The 17,892-nt window shown below is 42.1% G+C and overlaps 1 protein-coding gene across 1 annotated transcript; it reads left to right on the forward strand.

Annotated features, from left to right (window-relative positions):
• Positions 1-223: 223 nt before the first annotated feature.
• fem1c (fem-1 homolog c) lies at positions 224-11,335 on the forward strand. Its single transcript, XM_078250895.1, has 6 exons — positions 224-1,598; positions 5,826-5,995; positions 6,106-6,291; positions 7,841-8,352; positions 8,840-9,016; positions 9,334-11,335. The coding sequence occupies exons 1-6, from the start codon at positions 1,055-1,057 to the stop codon at positions 9,596-9,598; spliced, it is 1,854 nt and encodes a 617-aa protein (XP_078107021.1). The 5' UTR covers positions 224-1,054; the 3' UTR covers positions 9,599-11,335.
• Positions 11,336-17,892: the final 6,557 nt, after the last annotated feature.

A 17,892-nucleotide genomic window follows, 5' to 3' on the forward strand; every position in this document is an offset into this window, starting at 1 on the left:
TATCCGGTAGATACAAAGGAGGCATTTTAAGTTTTCTTTGGTTTGGTTGCTCTTTACCATAGACAATGAAAGAAAGCTCTTTACAGGATGATCGTTTCTCAGGTTCCTGTAGAGCAGCATTGTCTTTTTTTGTATTGACTACGACACAGTCTACCAGCTCTGTGATTGGTCGTTCACACGTCAATCACTTGCGCTAGTCGAGAAAAAAGACTGCGTTGGGTTTGCGATTTGACAGAAACTGAGTCGTGATCATCCGGTCGAGCCGTGGGTGGATAGCCGTCCATATTTACCTTCGCTGAGATTACTGTCGTGCCAGCTTGCTGAGAGGCTACACAGACGAGTGTTGTTCGCCGCTTTGGGGGTAACGTCTCTCGCTTGTTTTTCGACGTGTGTGTGTTAAAGAAAAGCGGCCCGGACAGTAGGGGTATCCCTTGATTGCTTGGCCGAACAAGAGACCGAACGTCGTTTTCCATGGCTAACGAGCGAATAAGCTAACAGCAGCACGGCGTAACGGGTGGGGTGGATGTCTATAGGTCGGCCCTTAGGAAGCGAATATAAATAACGTCTCAGCAGTGTGTTGGGGAACAATGACCAGCACAGGAAGCAGATCTAATGGAGGCGAGCTTCTCGGAGGGAAAGACACGTCAGTAGATGGGTATCGGCTGAACGATCAATAAAGAGGTGTAAAGTAACGTTAATTAGTTAGCTAGCTAGTCGGTTAGCTAGCTGAATTAATCAAGGAAGTTGACTAGCCTTGCTACCTTGGCGACAAATGCATTACTGGATCATGGGTCAGCTCAAACGTTTAAGTTATTAATATATTTAGAGATTCACACAACTGGCTGGTGATGCCAGTTTTTAAAGCTGAAGTTTAGAAAGACAATTTGCCGTGGGCTTTTAACCAAAACGCTAGCTAACGTTAGTGAGTCGGAGCTTGTAAACAAAGGGTCCCGAGCTCCACCTGGCCACAGCAACGTTACACTTCGAGTAAACGTTGACCGATTGTTTCACGGACATCGTTGCCTTTATTTAACAGTGAAACTAACGCTCAGCGATGGATTTAAAGACAGCAGTATTTAACGCAGCCAGGGACGGTAAGCTCCGGCTGCTACAGAAACTGTTGGAGAACAAAGATGGACACGAGGTGACCAAGTTGATGGGCGAGAAGACAAACGGGGCCACCCCGCTCCTGATGGCCTCCCGATACGGCCACCTGGACCTAGTGGAGTATCTGCTGGAGTGCTGCAGCGCGCCTGTTGAGGCCGGGGGCTCGGTGAACTTTGACGGGGAGACCATTGAGGGAGCGCCCCCTCTCTGGGCAGCCTCGGCGGCGGGTCACCTGAAGGTGGTGCAGTCCCTGCTGGGCCACGGAGCTTCTGTCAACAGCACGACCCTGACCAACTCCACACCCCTAAGGGCAGCCTGCTTTGACGGCCACCTGGACATTGTGAAATACCTGGTGGAGCACAAAGCTGACCTGGAGGTGGCCAACAGACACGGCCACACGTGTCTCATGATTTCCTGCTACAAAGGACACAAGGAGATTGCACAGTACCTGCTGGAGAGAGGTGCAGATGTCAACAGGAAAAGTGTCAAAGGTGAGTGGATAGCACGCTCGCCGCTTTAAGCAACAGATGATACTAGTGGCCTTCTTTTATTGACATGTCGATCTCTGACCCTGAGAAAAGAAACTGATTTAATTCTGCAGATGTGTAAATGTCAACGTCTAATATGGTTTGAATTCCCTATTCCACAGTAGTGTTGCCAGACAAACGATACATCAAGGTATTTCATAATCTCATAGCAACAACTTGAGAAAATCCAAGAAAAAAAAATGCTTGTTTATATTGTGAACAGGTTAGTCTCGCTTTGCCAGACCCTCCTCCAAAGCGCCTGAAGGAGGATCTGGCTACTCCACACAGCATTCAGGGATGGGAGGAAAAGGTGCTCTGGTTTAATGGCATTTCTTTTAACCAATCAGAATCGTCATGGGCGGTGCTAAACTCCGCACAGAGCCGCTGCAAAATAGTCATGTGAGAGAAAACTCAGATTGGACTGATAGTCTAGCTAGCTGTCTCAATTTATCACGCATAGATCTGAGGAGCAGTCAACAATAATCCTCATAAATCCACCGAATTTAAAATTCCAACACAAGGAAAGCGGAAGGAAATGGAAAATACATGCATCCGGCGGAGTTTCCTGCAGCACCAGAGCAATCCCGGAAGTGGAACACCCAAATATCTAAATGGGCATTTTGCAATAAGCAGTAAGGGTCAACAGTATGAGATACTAGTTCAAGCATTTCCATTTTTTGATGTGAACAGACCAAACGTAATAACATGACCGTCTGGTTTCACAATGGAATGCAGAAGTGATGTCATCTTGGACCAATTCTGTGGGTGTGTCACAAGCTCTCCTTGGATGGTATTTTCTTAATACCTGAAAACCAGTGTACATCTGTTTTTCTAGGGTATTTTATGAGATGATGGACCACAGCACAGCTGTTGGGATTGGTTTGAATTCATGTTTGTTACTGTTACAGTTTTCATGGTTATGAAAAATTATCAATTTGTCCTTTTAGAAGCATCTCAAACATAGTCCAATTCTCTTTTAACCATCTGTATGATTTAGTGTGTTCCAAATTATAACACTCTCAAAATGTATATACTACGGTAGTCAATACTATGTGGTGTTTGTGTTAATCATCATGCAGGACTGTCAAACTTGCAAACTGTATTGGTTTGTGCACTTTTGACTCTTCAACTCCTACACTTCCATTGGTCAGAACTAGGGCTGGGCGATGTGGAGAAAATCAGATATTCTTGACCATATACCTCACTCAATTGGTGCTTTAACAAAATGGCTAGCAAATTAGATTTAAGATTAAATAATCAATGTGAATATACTGACTAAGTGGTTAAAGGCAAATAATAGAACAGCTAAAACAGTCTGGGAAATTCAGAAAATTACATCACTTTACTGTAATGCAGCCTTTAAAACTGGGAACAGACAAAACTTAAGCCACATTACGATGCCCAAAATTTAAGACGATATCTTCTCTCATATCACAATATTGATATATTGCCCAGCCCTAGTCAGAACAGTGCTGTTTTAGCTTCTCCTTGCCTTGCTGATGAACCCACATTCGGCGCATTCAGGGTTAACACTCTTCATTCAGTTCAGCCAGAACACCTAAGTCGAGACACTTTAGTTCCTGACCAGTAGAAGAGCAGGAGGCAGGCGCTCTATTCTGCACAAACCAATGTATTAATAAGTGAAGTCAATATAATGTGTGGTGATTGTGAAAGCACTCTTACTAGCCCAGACCCTTTCCCAGAACAGCTGAACCAACAGGAAGGGGTAGATGTGTAATAATATTAGATGTAAAGTGGCAAATTTCCAAAAACAATGGCTCTTGTGTTGATGGAGGAAGGCAAGCAAGTTAGGAAGACAATGTTCCAGAGTCGGGACACTACAAACAGCTGATTTGAACTGCTTAAAATACTGTGGTCGGCTCTCTTTCTCCCAAGACAAACCAACACTTAGTTTATTAAATTCTTTCAGTACAACCCCTGAGGTGCCCTCCTCACTTCGGCTTAAGGTAGCCTCAATTCTGTTTGGAAGCGCATAATGAGTATTCAGACTAATCCCTGGCTTTGGAAAGGATTTCCTAAGTTTCTGGATGAACTTGTTTTGTTAGTGGAAGTAAATTCACCATCCAGACAAGCGAAGCTCAACATATTTCCGTCACTATGTAAAACTATTGAAGCTGTTGGAACATATTCCCCCACAAAAACTGTCACCGTCAACTCTAGTGGCAGCTGGTTTTGAGGGTGGTCCAAAAGGCATAGTGGCAAGTCTGACATGATGATGAAATGGTGTAATATTCCTTTTGTAGCAAACGGTATACAAATTTAATATTAAAACATTGACTGTATAATCACGTCCATTTGAAAGCATTTTGCCCAGCCAAGGCCATAACAGCACTATTAAACAAATGTTATGCAATGTTAACCCGTCTCTAATAAAGATGAGGAAAACCTGCCACGCTGCTGCCCCCAAGTTTTGTCAAGATTAAGAGTAAAAAACGATCTGATCAGTGTAGTTTTGGCAGACACTGCAGAGAATATAAATAATGGTTAATCCCTGACTAACCCTGTTTGGTCGGGTCTGCTTGAATATGGATTAGCCTTAGTGTACTGAAAGTGGTCAGGCTAGACACAAGCGAAAGCAAAGCAGGATAGGCTGATAATAATGAACATGGAGTGTTATGAGGTGTGTTGAATTGATTTAATTGAACACATTTACTTGTATGAGTGTATTTATTTATTTTATTAACTTTATGGAATCAATAAGCGCTCCCAGAACACAGACTACTCATGTTTAACTCCAGGAAATTGAAGTTGATTATCGACCCAGCTTTCCAGGGCTGAGTGACGCTTAGCAGTATTATACCTCCAGACCTTTGCATTTGTGTTACCTAGCAGCTATTAGTCATGGTCCCTCACAGGTTCATCTGGATCTATAAGGTTTTCTTGCTCTTTGCATGAAACACTGAAAATATGTCAGTGGGCAACACATGCACACCATGAAAGGGACCCTACTGCAGGAATCTAGCATTTAGAGGTGCTGTATTTAAAACTACCCAGAATCGGACAGTTTCAGTCTTAAGTTGAAGAAATGCAGCGATAGTGAACTTGGTCCCGGTTGGCCTCCCTGAAATCATAATAATAAATATACCTTCAGTCTTTCCACTCAAAGCTTGGATTAAGCATCGGCACTGATCACAAGTATACTGTAGAAGCTGACATTTTCATTTTGCCCGTTCTCAGTGAGGAATTATCAAAACCTGAACACGTTTTATAGTAAAATGGCTCAAATCTGACCATGTTTCACCTACACTACACACCCACCAAGTAAAGACAAACAACTCAAAGACTTGTTTGTTTCAAAACATTGCACACTGTCAGAACGGAGCTCACTTATTTTTTTTAAATTTTCAAGATTATTTTTTGGGCTTTTCCGCCTTTTAATTTTGACAGGACAGCTAGGTGAGAAAGGGGAGAGAGGGGGAAGACATGCAGGAAATCGTCACAGGTCGGATTCGAACCCTGGACCTCTCTGTCGAGGCATTAACCTCTCAGTATATGTGTGCCTGCTCTACCCACTGAGCCAACCTGGCCACCGGAGCACATTATTTAACCGAGCAACGCTTTTTCACACTACACCTGCACAGGTTTGCAGTAGCTGAGCTGACATCCTCTCTGTAAAACCTTTTTTCAGCAGGTTTACCTATTATACTAGAACTAGGGGCAGCATGACTGGCTATTTACTATCTGAATGAGTTGTGTTGAGAATCGTATGCACATACTGTGAGCATGACCAGTCACACCTGATGGGTAATCGTTGGCAAGTGAGCGTATAACGGACAAATTACTTTGTGGCAGCTTCCTCAATAATCCTGACATCTGTCTGATCTGCAGCCATTTTGAATATATGTTCCAAAAGAAATGATGGTGCGCAGAATAAACGGCTGCACTTCTGGCTTTGCTGTAACTCTCTAGGTCTTTATGTAGAAACAATAAGAACATTTGCTAACGTTTTTATACTACATGTAGTAATATTTTAGTTAATAATGGCCAGTTTTAAAACCAACCAGTAGCACGAAAACCATTTCTGTTTTTATCAAAAATTCTGTGACTCAGCTGGTGCTTCTCAATGGTCGTACAGCATCATTACAGGCTCTGCCCATCATCTAGCAATACTTGTTTATGGTAACAAGTTCTGTAGCAGAAAGGTCACCATAAATTGTCCATTGTTCACAGGCAACACAGCACTTCATGACTGTGCAGAGTCGGGCAGTCTGGAGATCATGCGAATGTTACTGCAGTTTGGAGCATCCATGGAGCAAGATGGCTATGGCATGACCCCCCTGCTCTCTGCCAGCGTCACAGGCCACACTAACATCGTAGACGACCTGACGATGCACCAGCAGGTCAGAGTTTCTGTGGAGTCTGCATATGTGTGTGTGAGGCTATAGTGTTTTCAATCTATTGAATATTTCTCGGAGAATTTTATGAAAAAATGATATTCTTTCTCCTGCAGACAAGCCACACAGAGCGCATTGATGCCCTGGAGCTTCTGGGAGCCACATTTGTTGACAAGAAAAGAGATCTGCTCGGAGCTTTAAAATACTGGAAGAGAGCCATGGATCTCAGGTACATGGACGGTAACATCGTCCATAAACCAGAATCCAAGCAGCTGATCATGGCATACGACTACGCCAGGGAAGTGAGTATTGGTTCCACCAGGCTCCACCCCAAAATAATTGCGCATTACATGCTCTTGAAATTGGTTTTATGACATGGACATAATTTGTTAAAGGTAGCACAGAGTTTAGTAGCTTTTAAATAGGTTTGCGTGCCGCAACCCGGTGCCAATACGAGACCGGTTTGTAAACCTCTATCAACCGGACTGAATAGCAATGCAGATTTCAGTGCCATTTAAATGCCTGCGCTGTTCTCTGGTACTCCGAAACAGACTTTTTAGGCAACAGAAAACATCGCTGAACGTGACGCTAGTTAAAACTAACATTGCAATTTAGCAGCAGGTAACCTTAGCCTACCATTAGTCTATATTAACGACGTTGCACTTCTGGGATTGTTCAGGTGCCGCCGGATGTCCCTCTTTTTAGGCCGAATGTCCCACACCTTCCGCTTTCTTTATTAGCATTCTAAGCTAGGTAGATTTATGAGGACTATGGTTAACTGAGGTCTATGCAGGGTTAATTGAGACAGCTAGCTAGACTAACTGTCAAATCTGAGTTTTCTGTTGCACGACTAAAACAACTTTTGAACGTACACGTTCCACCAAAACAAGTTCCTTCCCGAGGCTATTTTGTCATGGTGTCCGGTGCTTAGCGCCGCCCAAGAAGATTGTGATTTGTCTAAAGAAATGCCAATAAACTAGAGCACGTTTTTCTCCCATCATGGAAACCTGTGTGGACTAGCCAGACCCTCCTCCTCAGCGCTGTGGAGGAAGGTCTGGCAATACCATTAGCTAGTAGCTGGATAAAATTATATGGTTAAAATGCTGACGGCTAAACAGTCTTAACAGGTGGCCGTATTTCACTGGAAAGGATTCAAACACCGGGACGTACAACAGTCTGCAGCTAAAGACACAGAGTAGCCTAGCTGCACTTTGAGACACCATGGCCACTGCCGTTGTCGGAGAAAGATCACAACTGGGTCTTAATGTTGCATTCACTAGCAACTCGTAAGCTTATGGTCCATTCAAAGTTATTGTTAAATATCCTTCTGCCATCTAGTGGTTCTTCTTTTTGTCGTTAACAGCAATTGACTGGTGAAATAAGTTATTGTTGTTACATTTTAAATAAATCATTTCAATTTGACCATGTGGCCTTAGCAATAACCAAGGCTTATCGGTTCAGGCACCAGTATTGGAAGAAACCCGAAAGATATCCAACCCTACTTTTTAATTCACTGTGCACGAAAATCCCTTTAAAGTTGCACTCTAGTTATTTGTATTGGAGACACAGGCTGCACATTTTTGCATTTGCTGTGAAGAAATGGAACAAAGAGAACCAGCTATTTAGGGCCATGCTTGATCCAATGCAAAAAAGGGTTTCAGGCACGAAGGAAACGGAAGAAAATGCTAAATACAAATGTAGTATAATAGAAACGCACACAGATAACCTACTACAGCAGTCCAGTGTCAGGTCTTAAAACAATTAGTTTCTGAAAAGCATGATTTCATCGTACATGGAAACCCTAAATTGCTGCACCCTGCCATTGTCTTGACCTTATAATCCTCTTTCTAGGTAACAAACGGAGAAGAGCTGGATGGGCTGATATCTGACCCGGACGAAATGCGCATGCAGGCCCTGCTCATCCGTGAAAGAATCCTCGGCCCACAACATCCAGACACGTCTTATTACATCCGTTACAGAGGTGCTGTCTACGCTGACTCTGGGAACTTTGAGCGCTGTATCAATCTGTGGAAGTATGCATTGGACATGCAGCAGAGCAACCTGGACCCCCTCAGCCCTATGACGGCCTCCAGCCTGCTGTCGTTCGCTGAGCTCTTCTCTTTCATGTTGCAGGACAGAGCCAAAGGGCTCCTGGGAACATCGGTGTCATTTGAGGACTTGATGGGGATCCTTACCAAGAGTGTGTTGGAGATAGAGCGGGCAGTTAAACAAAATGGACCGATGCCTCCTGACCCTGCCCAGCTCAGTAAGGCCCTGTCAATCATCCTGCACCTCATTTGTCTTTTAGAGAAGGTGCCCTGTACCGCAGAACAGGACCACTTCAAGAAGGAAACCATCTATAAGTGAGTTTCTCTGTAAATTACTTATTTGCCTTCAGTGAAGAAAATTGCCTCTGTGATCTTGTAGAGTGTATCCATGCAATACAAAAATTTACAGTAGTAGTTTTGAGGGAAATGCATTTTTTTTTTTTTTTTGTGGCAGTGATTTTCTTTGCCCCGATTTGTAAAAATGTCTGTCATGCCCTGCCTTATATTTGCTTTGTTAGTCTGAACTTGCACTTTCATTTGCCCCCTTTTTCAGCAAATAAAATGTCCAGTAAAACTAAACAATGCCTTCCACATCTGCCATACAGGCCTTTGGTAAATTTGTGTCAATTAATCATGTACCTTAATATGACCCTCTCATAATCTGTGCCAATAGTTCAAGCAAACCCAAAGTCCTCATTGTCAGTTGGGACATTGTCCCTGCTTAGTGCTGTTAACATGACGGTTGTAGTTCATTCTCACCTTGTTGCTATTCCTTGACCGAAAAGTTTCCACATCTTCACAGATTCCTAAAGCTCCAGCCGTGTGGCAAGAACGGCTACAGTCCACTACACCTGGCAGTCGACCGCAACACCACCTGTGTGGGCCGCTATCCTGTGTGCAAGTTCCCCTCCCTCACAGTCGCCTCCATCCTTCTTGAGTGTGGGGCAGATGTGAACAGCCGCGATGAAGATGACAACAGGTTTGTTTGTTTGTTTTTGTTTTTATTTTTCTTCTCTTCTAGTTTCAGCTATCATAATTGTTTTTTACTATCCTGGTTTTATTTTTTATGCGCCATAGTTAAAGGGGTTAGAACAGTCATTTTATTTCTTTTGTCTGTAAACTGGTAAGGTTAATGAAAATACCTAAAAAGCTCCCCAATTGTGCCATTATGACAGCCACCATTTAAACAAATGGCAAAAAAACGTTTAAATTGTTAAACATGTCAGACCCCACCAATGATAGCATGTCTTGTTGTATAATCCTAAAGCAAATCTATTATCTTTTCCAACCCGCCAGCCCCCTTCACATAGCTGCATCCAATGGTCACCCTGACATCATGAACCTCCTGATATCATGCGGGACTCACTTTGACAGCACCAATGCCTTCCAACAAACGGCCTGCGACCTCCTGGATGAGAAGGAGCTGCCCAGGAATATAATCCAGCCCATAAACCACACCACGCTGCAGTGCCTGGCCGCCAGGGCCATTGTCAAGCACAGCCTCGTTTACCGGGGAAACATCCCTGAGAAACTAGAGGCCTTCGTCTTGCTCCACAGATAATGATCGTGAGTAGAGGGGGATGGATGAAAAGAGGAGGGGCTTTGATCACACCAAGTGGACTGGATAGACTGAGGACCATTCTAGTTCAGGGCTTGACCCACAAGGTGTTTTGAGGAGCTTAAAGACACAATTTTGTCAGTTAGGTTTGCAAATTCAAACTATTTTTGGGGAGTATAAACTTGGAAGGTTTGTGTGAACAAAAATGTCCTCATTCAACCAGGATAAACTGAAAAATGATCGAGGTAAATTGGAGGAATGAGTTACCATTTTATTCTTCGGTTTGCTGTGTCATGAAGTCACAGCGCTGACTGGTCACAGCTTGATCTGTGGGGATGAATTACGAGTGGATTGCAACATGGACAAACCTATCTGGATGAACTGAACAAGAGGTTTACATAGTTTTGCTTTTTTATTTTATTTTTTTTTGCATATTTCACTATGCTATTTATTGAAAGAAACTTGAGAGATTTTTCTCCATGCTGGCTCCAACCTAGCCTCAACTTTGCCTACTTCTCTCTTCTCAAAGCAAGGATTGAGGCTTTTCCACATATGCTGGGACTTCAGATTATATTTTGTTAGTCCCATCACTGTTGCCAACAGTCATGGACCCTTCCTCAGTCATCATTAGGTTACTCGTGTTTTGTACTTCTACAAAACATGTAGTTATTGTCATGCAACTCTGGATATCTGCCAAGTGGTGTGGATTCTAGACTCATCTGTCGTTCCCACTTTAGTGTATAACAAAGCTTTACAAGAAGGGTGTAATGTCTGCAAACACCATAAGTGCTTTATTCTTCCTATGCACAGGCTAGGCTGTTGGAAAGAGAGACTGTTGTATTCTGTGCTGGCACTTGTCTGTGCAATATCTCATGAGTTTTTGTGTTTACCTCATTGCTGCCGTTTCCTTCAGTATCCCCTTCATGCATAGAAAGGGGGCATGGGGGCAAAACCATTGTACTGTTGTAAGAAGAGTGAATGAATTTGAGTGAGTGTGTGTGTGCCACCCAGTTTGTTTATTGTAGGCAGAGTGTTTTTGAGCTTACGCAAATGATTGAGGACAGTTTGAAGTGGCCCTCGTGGAGATTCCATAATGCACATGACTGCCACTAGAAACCACAGCGGCCAAACTCGGTGTCTACAACCGCTGGAGTGTGCAGGCTTGTACACAGAAGTGACCTCTTAACGTTCGTACATGGCCGACCTTTGAAATGCCATTGTTCTTTTAATAATCGTGATCAAAAAGGAAGAAAAAAAAAAAACATCTAGGTAGGTTACCAAAATTGGCCCACTGTGCATGTGCAGCAGCAGCAGCATATCAACCAACCAATCACTGCAGAATCTTTCATTAGAACTCCTGAGACTTCATACTAGACTACAGCTAGGACAGTTCTGCTCATTTTGTTCAACTATCGTCCAGCTGTATGAGAACTGAAGACCCACATGAGTGGGAGAACGCCTCGACGTACAGAGTAGTAAAGCTTTGTGAATTATCTTGTTTGCACATTAGCTTTTAGATGTGTGGGTTGGAAAAAAAGGGCTTTTCATAATTCATAGGATTTCATATTGCAGTCTATTTCACCTGACAGTTCAGAACCAGACATAGAAAATGTATGACAACTCCCAGGGCAACTTGATTTGAATCTGCACTTTACTACAGCGGAGTTTAAGATTTGATATGGCATTAATCAAGTTCATGTCTTAATAACCATTTTGACAATAAACCCATGTTGCACTTGTCTCCTTGTCCAAATGTCTTTTTCCTTAATTTTCTGTGTATTTCTATGCAAATGTTAAGGTTTCTAAGTGATGGTGGGTTTTTTTTTTTTTTTTTTTTTAAGCCTTTTTAGATGCCAATTTTCCATGGCCTAATTGGGAGGAAAGGCAGTGAAACTACTACTGTATCCTGCCCATCAGGAAAATAACATTTCATAAAGAAAACGGCTGCTTTCCATCCTGACTGAAATTAATATAAATGTACTGAATAACTTCCCAAAGAGAATTTTATGAGTTACAAACTCATGTCACAAATGCAATTATTACCACAAGTTACCTTCAACCAGTTGGTTTTGCTGCTTCTGTATCGCTTGACTATTTAATTTTCCGATGGATTTCCTGATTGATTGAGGGCTTGCTCCTGCGACGGTAGACTCATTCCCGATACTTGAGCTGGGAGTGGGTATGCAGAGAGGACCCCTCTGGACTGGAATGTGTCCAGAGCAACCTTTGACATTACTGGAGGGGTTGCTCACGTTGTTCATTAAGTGACTTCCAAGAACTGTCGCAAATTAAAAACCATGCTGATATATAACTTGTTGGTTCAGTACTCGTTGCTTAAAGCAATAGGAGAGCAACTGTGACTGACTGGGTGCTCTGCAGAGAACTTGGACTGTGTATTCCTTGTTGAGAGATTGACTGACATCATTTACCTAGTCATAGGAACAAAGCAAATATATTTGCTTCCGGCCATATTACAAGTAATGAAAACTGGTTCCTTTTGTTGTTGAGCATACACCTCACAATAACTGTCCTCAAAAATGTGATGTGTCCAATACTTTTATGATTGTTGTATGGTTTATGACCAAACATCTTACTTACACAGCCATGAGTATGGCTGTACACTTTTAGTCTTTGGTTCTTTCATTGGATTTGTTCAAATAAAGAAAATGGATCATCCTTAAGGCTGGAAACTGGGGTGTCCCTGGACACCACATTGGGAACCACTGCTTTAGGCTGTTTCCTGTTGGAAACACTTGTCGCAGTTTATTCTCCAGGTTCTAAGGTGATCTAAGTTGGTATTTCAGTTTGTAATTGTGAAAGGACCATAAGAGAAATGTTTAACTTGATGATAGAGATCATATCAAATTCACAATGGAAATTGTCTTGATCAACAAATTCAAATGCAAAGATGAATTTAAGGTTTTTTTTTTTTTTTTTGTTTTTTTTTCTCTTCTCTCTCCTCACATTGAGGATCTCGCCACCGGTTTCCTCCACATGTAAAGCAGCAGTCAGTCCCAGATCATCACACCTTTGATGAGTCACTGCCTGGATCTCTGGCGAAGCGCAGTGAGAATTTCTTAATGAGTCACGATCACTGTAGGTACAGTGTGTGTGTGTGTACTGGGCAGCTGAGGTAGAACAGAGCAGGTTTCGGTAGATATTTTTTTTTACCATCTATGTGGGTAAGCATAACGAGTCCATTTTGTGATCTGTAAACAAGGATTGTGCAAACTCTGGGGACTTTATTTTTCAAACCAGCACTCTAACAAAGGTCTACAACAAGCAGCTGCTTGAAACCATACTGTATACTGTTACTCTCACATAACAGAAACAGGACTATAACTACAGAGAGCTTAGCTAACCTGGAAAAAGAGACAAATGATAACAGGATACTTTTTGATGTGTGTTGTGTGTCATGTTTACTGGCAGGGCCACTCTGAGGAGTGTCATTGAACTTTGCTGTTTTGAACTATTATAACCACACCCAGGATCGCCTGCTAAAAATAGCACAGATACTATGTGGTGAAAGAGGACACTAAGGCCCTGTTTACACGACGCTCGCGGGTGAAAACGACAAAATATTTTATCAGATGTGCCTTTCGATTAGACGGCAACGGCAGATTTGGGGCTTAAAAACGCAAAAAAGTGAAACCACTCTCCAGAGTTGAAATCTTAAAAATGCTCCACCGTCGTGTTCCCGTCTAAAGGGTAAAAACGCAAAAGTCTGCGTTCACTTCTGATGTTTCAACACCAGCCTCTATGTTGTGGTGGCTGGCGACCCACCCCATGTTTCATTACAAAAATCAAAATATAGTGTGATTACTCGCCCATGGCCACTCGGCCGTTGGGTATCCACAGCCTGCCTTTACTTGGTCCGGATCGCTTTCAGCTTTGATGATATCTGACTTTTACAGATGGTGTCTTTCTCATGTGGATATGACGTCCCTCCAGGTACAGGATACTGCTGAAGAAATTTGGTCCATATGTCTATATATTTTGACTGGCAGGACTACCAGTCCACACCCTGTTGTGCCTTTGTAGCTTTGTAATCTAAGGTTGTTTGGAACAATAATTCCCCCTCCTCGTCTGTCCAGACAAAATTGTCAGCTTTTGTTGTTCGCTTCGCCATGTTTTGGTTTCGCGCTACTAGGGAGAGAAGTAGAAGGAAGGTTCTACGGAGGCACGAGGACTTGGTGTTGTGTGGCAGGTCTTCACACTACCACCTAGCCGCCTGGTGTGCATACTACATCGAATTTCACGCACTTTTGCATCACCATATGTATGCAGATTTCCCCCCCAAAACACTTGTCTAAACGCGGAATAAAAAGTGAGAACGCAACGGCACTTTTGCGTTTTCTCTTCAGATCGTTTCCGTCTAAACATAGCCATAGTTACTTAATTTGACGTAGTGTGAGGAGTATCATATCAGTGTGAACTATCAGTTGGAAAATTAATCTCTTCTTCCTTTCCAACTTGTCGTTCCAGTTAACCTATTTCCTCCAGCAGGAATGTTAACATCTCTTATTGTTGGTAATTGTGAAGTATATGGTGTGGGTGTTTCTGGGCTTTGGTACCTGGAACAAGTCGAGGCTTGTCGCAGCACAGTGTAAAACATGCAAGTGTTCATGTGGCGTAGCCCCACTTATACTGACGCTGGAGGTTAGCTGTGTAGTCAGCTCTGTGTCGAGCTAGATGTTGACATAATGATAGAGAAACGATGAAATGAAATTAGGAAGGTGTGTTTGTAGAAAGCGTGTGTTAAAAACCAGATCTTCTTGAAAAATCACTCAGCTCTGCAGGGAGGAGGTGTAGTGAGTCAGAGGGTTGCCCATGAAGTCCCAGTCATGAAGTTGGTGAGAATCTACCTTCCTACCTATCGTCTTTATGCAAGATACAGACTCCTAACCAGCTCCAAAAAGAGAGTAATTATTTGTTATTGTGTGGTAGGATGGACAGGATACAGTGGGTATTATACAGAGTCAGGATTGGTGTTAAGAGTACTTTCAATGCAGCACTTCACCTCCCAAATCCCAAAATAAGTGTGTTTGGTTTAATGTTAGTAGAGCATTATAACAGTTTACAGTATTCATAAGATGTCTCTGTATAAGAAAAATCACTGTGTAGGATAAGATAATATACAGTACATACCTTTTATATGTGAATGATGTTTTGGCAAACAAAAGGAATATGTATTTGTTTGTGCAAAGACCATATGATATTATTAAATATACTATTAAATATGTTTTTCCTTTGTTTGGTGTAATAACGATGCTTTATGGTAATTTTGTGGGTTTTGTCACCTTCATCGTCATGTTTGTGGCCAAGGGAAGACAACACTTTTGGGTTTTATGTGTGTGAATACACAGTCCTCACTCAGTGTACACAAGGCTTCACATTATGACTTATTTTTCGTGGCCCTTTGGCAGTGCTCTCCGCTCAGCCTACTTCTGTCCTGTCTATATTTAGGGTTGAAGAATGCCCTGTTGGAAAGCTGTCCTACATTACGTGTGCTCCTCCATCTTTGAATATCTGCAGGTGAACTAGCCTCACTCACCAGACACATTTCCTGTGCCCGTGCCTCCATCTGTCTCCACGTGCCACTCAATCCATTTCAGTTTAATTCAGGTTTCACTGACATGACAGACAATAAAGTTGGAGCACATTCACAGGAGAGATAATTATAAATAAGAAGAATTTATTGAATCACGACTCAACAAAACGTTAAATCCCCCTCCCTTTTTTAAAAATGTTTTATACAATGAACGACTAACTATTAACCACACATTGATTATTTTTTCAATGTGCCTTTTTAACGAGGACATGATATATACTGTATAGAAGAGAGCTAATTCTTTATTGTAAACATATAAATATATTTGAGCTTATAAACTGTACATATAGCTGAACAAGGTACATTAACCAAGTTTCATTGTGAATTTTCCAGTCAGAGAATATCTTCCAGCACTGAAATGGGTAAAAGCAGTGCAGTGACATTTAGGGCTAAAGTACAGCAATTTTTATTTGTGTTTACACAACACCTTAATTCCCTTTGGATGTTAATTCCTTGGTTGGAGAAACATGCTTCAATGCAGTTTATTACAGTACAAATCTAGTTTATAAGATGACTTCTCTCTTCTAAACTATTTTGGATTAATGTATACACATACATGGATTTACAATTACCAGACCAGACAGGGGTTTGGTAACCTGTTTTACCATGATTGCATGGTATTAAAAGAGTCAGGTGGATATAAACACAAAATAGAAAACAAGTTGCTAAAACTTTGGGAAGTATCATGGCCTTCACTGCTCACTTTATCTTAATTCAGCTTTTAGATTTAGAACTGAAACAGGAGTAATTGCTAATTTAGTCTATATATATGCCAAAAGTATTTGATCATCCTTTCATCATTTCAGCTATTTAACCATCGTACATCCTTAAAACCAGATGTTTCTGTGCTGTTTACTGTACTTCTGTTTACATTCCTATTCCTAACAAACCACATTGCCACTTCATTTTGACTTGAGAGAGGACTCGGACCCATATGCTCCTCAGTGCAGCTTTTCAGGATGAACCAATTTAAGTGGGTTCACCTGCTCACATAAGCTAAAGACTCCGGAGTTCAAATACATTTCAACAAGTTCCCTGGTGTGAATACATGCTGATGCCATAGCCCACTGCATATTTGATTCCTTTGAGCCCTCCAGCTTTGGAACAGTCAATCTATCAACACTGTCCTTCTTAAACAGAGTTGAAAAGGAGATGCATCTGCACTGATTCACCAGAGTACTGCACTTTGTTTTCTTGTTTACTTTGATGCTCTCAGAGTGCATCGCTATGGATGAGAGGTGCACCTGCTGAATGTAACATAAGAAGGTGGTGAGTGAGAAAGTGGTGTTGGCAAAACGTGACTGATTACATAAGAGTCCCAGCAGCTAAAATAGATAGGTAGGGTATTAACATGGGGATCACTGTGATCTGAATCTGATACTGGTCTGGACTGGACACCGCAGTCTCTGCCTCGCTCTGTCTCTTTCTGTCTCACTAACACACATATCCTCCCTGATTGGACCAGGGGCACTGCTAATTTGTGTGTGTGTGTGTGTGTGTGTGTGTGTGTGTGTGTGTGTGTGTGTGTGAGAGAGAGAGAGCTCTTCTCCAAGCACTCTGACTTTCCACTTTGAGTCAGCTGTAAAAACAACACTCATATAAATAGAGGGAGAATTAGCTGGCACGGCAGTGATTAGAACAACAAATACACAAATTCAACACACACACAAGCAAACTAAAGACCATGTTGCGATAGGGTCACACCAGTCGCAACACCAAATTTGGCCAGGGGCGTAAAGTGGGGGGGCCAATGCCCCCTTCCCTACTCTCTATCTCCCTACTTCTAGCACTCTTGTTCGGACCACACCCATTTTCAAACTTGGCCTTCAGTTCGATCTCAACTACACACCTGTTAAGTTTTCTGACTGCATCTTGGACAGTTGTGACGCTTTTGTGGTGACACAATCGGGCTACAGACAGAATATAAACACCTAGCAAAGTGCTCAAAACCGCCTCTGTGGTGGTTTTCACTACAGTAGGTGTCTCCAGGGCGCACACACACAGACTCACAAAGAACAATACCATCGCTGTTGCGGCTGGTAAAAACAAACACATGGTCCTCATTTGACTGTGGGTTAGGTAGTCACTAAAGCTAACGTACAGTGTAGAAAAGAGAGCTGAGAAATAATCTGAAGGAAGTATTCACATGCACATAGATGCACACACACACACACACACACACACACACACACACACACACACACACACACCTGCACTTACAAGCACACCACCCGGATACACACACTTTATTTATTTACTTTGTTTATTCATTTATTTATTGGTATTTTGCCTTTATCGATGAGCAGAAAATGCACTTTTTCCGACCATGTCCTAATCCCTTCATGTATAACTTTGTACATACTGTACGTCGTGGGATCTTGGAAATGATGGTTAAGTAGCCAAAGCAAACCTTTTTTACGAATATTGTGCTCCACTCGCGGTTTCACTTTTGTTGTATTCTTGTTTTCTCATAATAAATTGTGAGTTTTTCCATCACTTGTGCATGCCATTTTTACACAGTTTATCATAGTAATGAGATGTAGCTTATTTCATAAATCAACTCCAGCTTAGTTCCTGTAGATAGGTTAGGGTGTCAGATATACAGCAGTAAAGTACTTAATATGAAGTTGTAATTGTACTTCACATACAACAAGCATGTTTTATTACTATTTTCTGCACATAACTA

Source organism: Sander vitreus, chromosome 5, assembly GCF_031162955.1.
Source record: "Sander vitreus isolate 19-12246 chromosome 5, sanVit1, whole genome shotgun sequence".
NCBI classification, from domain to species: domain Eukaryota; kingdom Metazoa; phylum Chordata; class Actinopteri; order Perciformes; family Percidae; genus Sander; species Sander vitreus.

Coding starts and splice junctions, on each gene's coding strand:
- fem1c (XM_078250895.1), top strand. CDS start 1,055: ATGGATTTAAAGACAGCAGTATTTAACGCAGCCAGGGACGGTAAGCTC. Junction 5,996..6,105: donor ACCTGACGATGCACCAGCAG/GTCAGAGTTTCT, acceptor TTTCTCCTGCAG/ACAAGCCACACAGAGCGCAT. Junction 8,353..8,839: donor AAGAAGGAAACCATCTATAA/GTGAGTTTCTCT, acceptor ACATCTTCACAG/ATTCCTAAAGCTCCAGCCGT.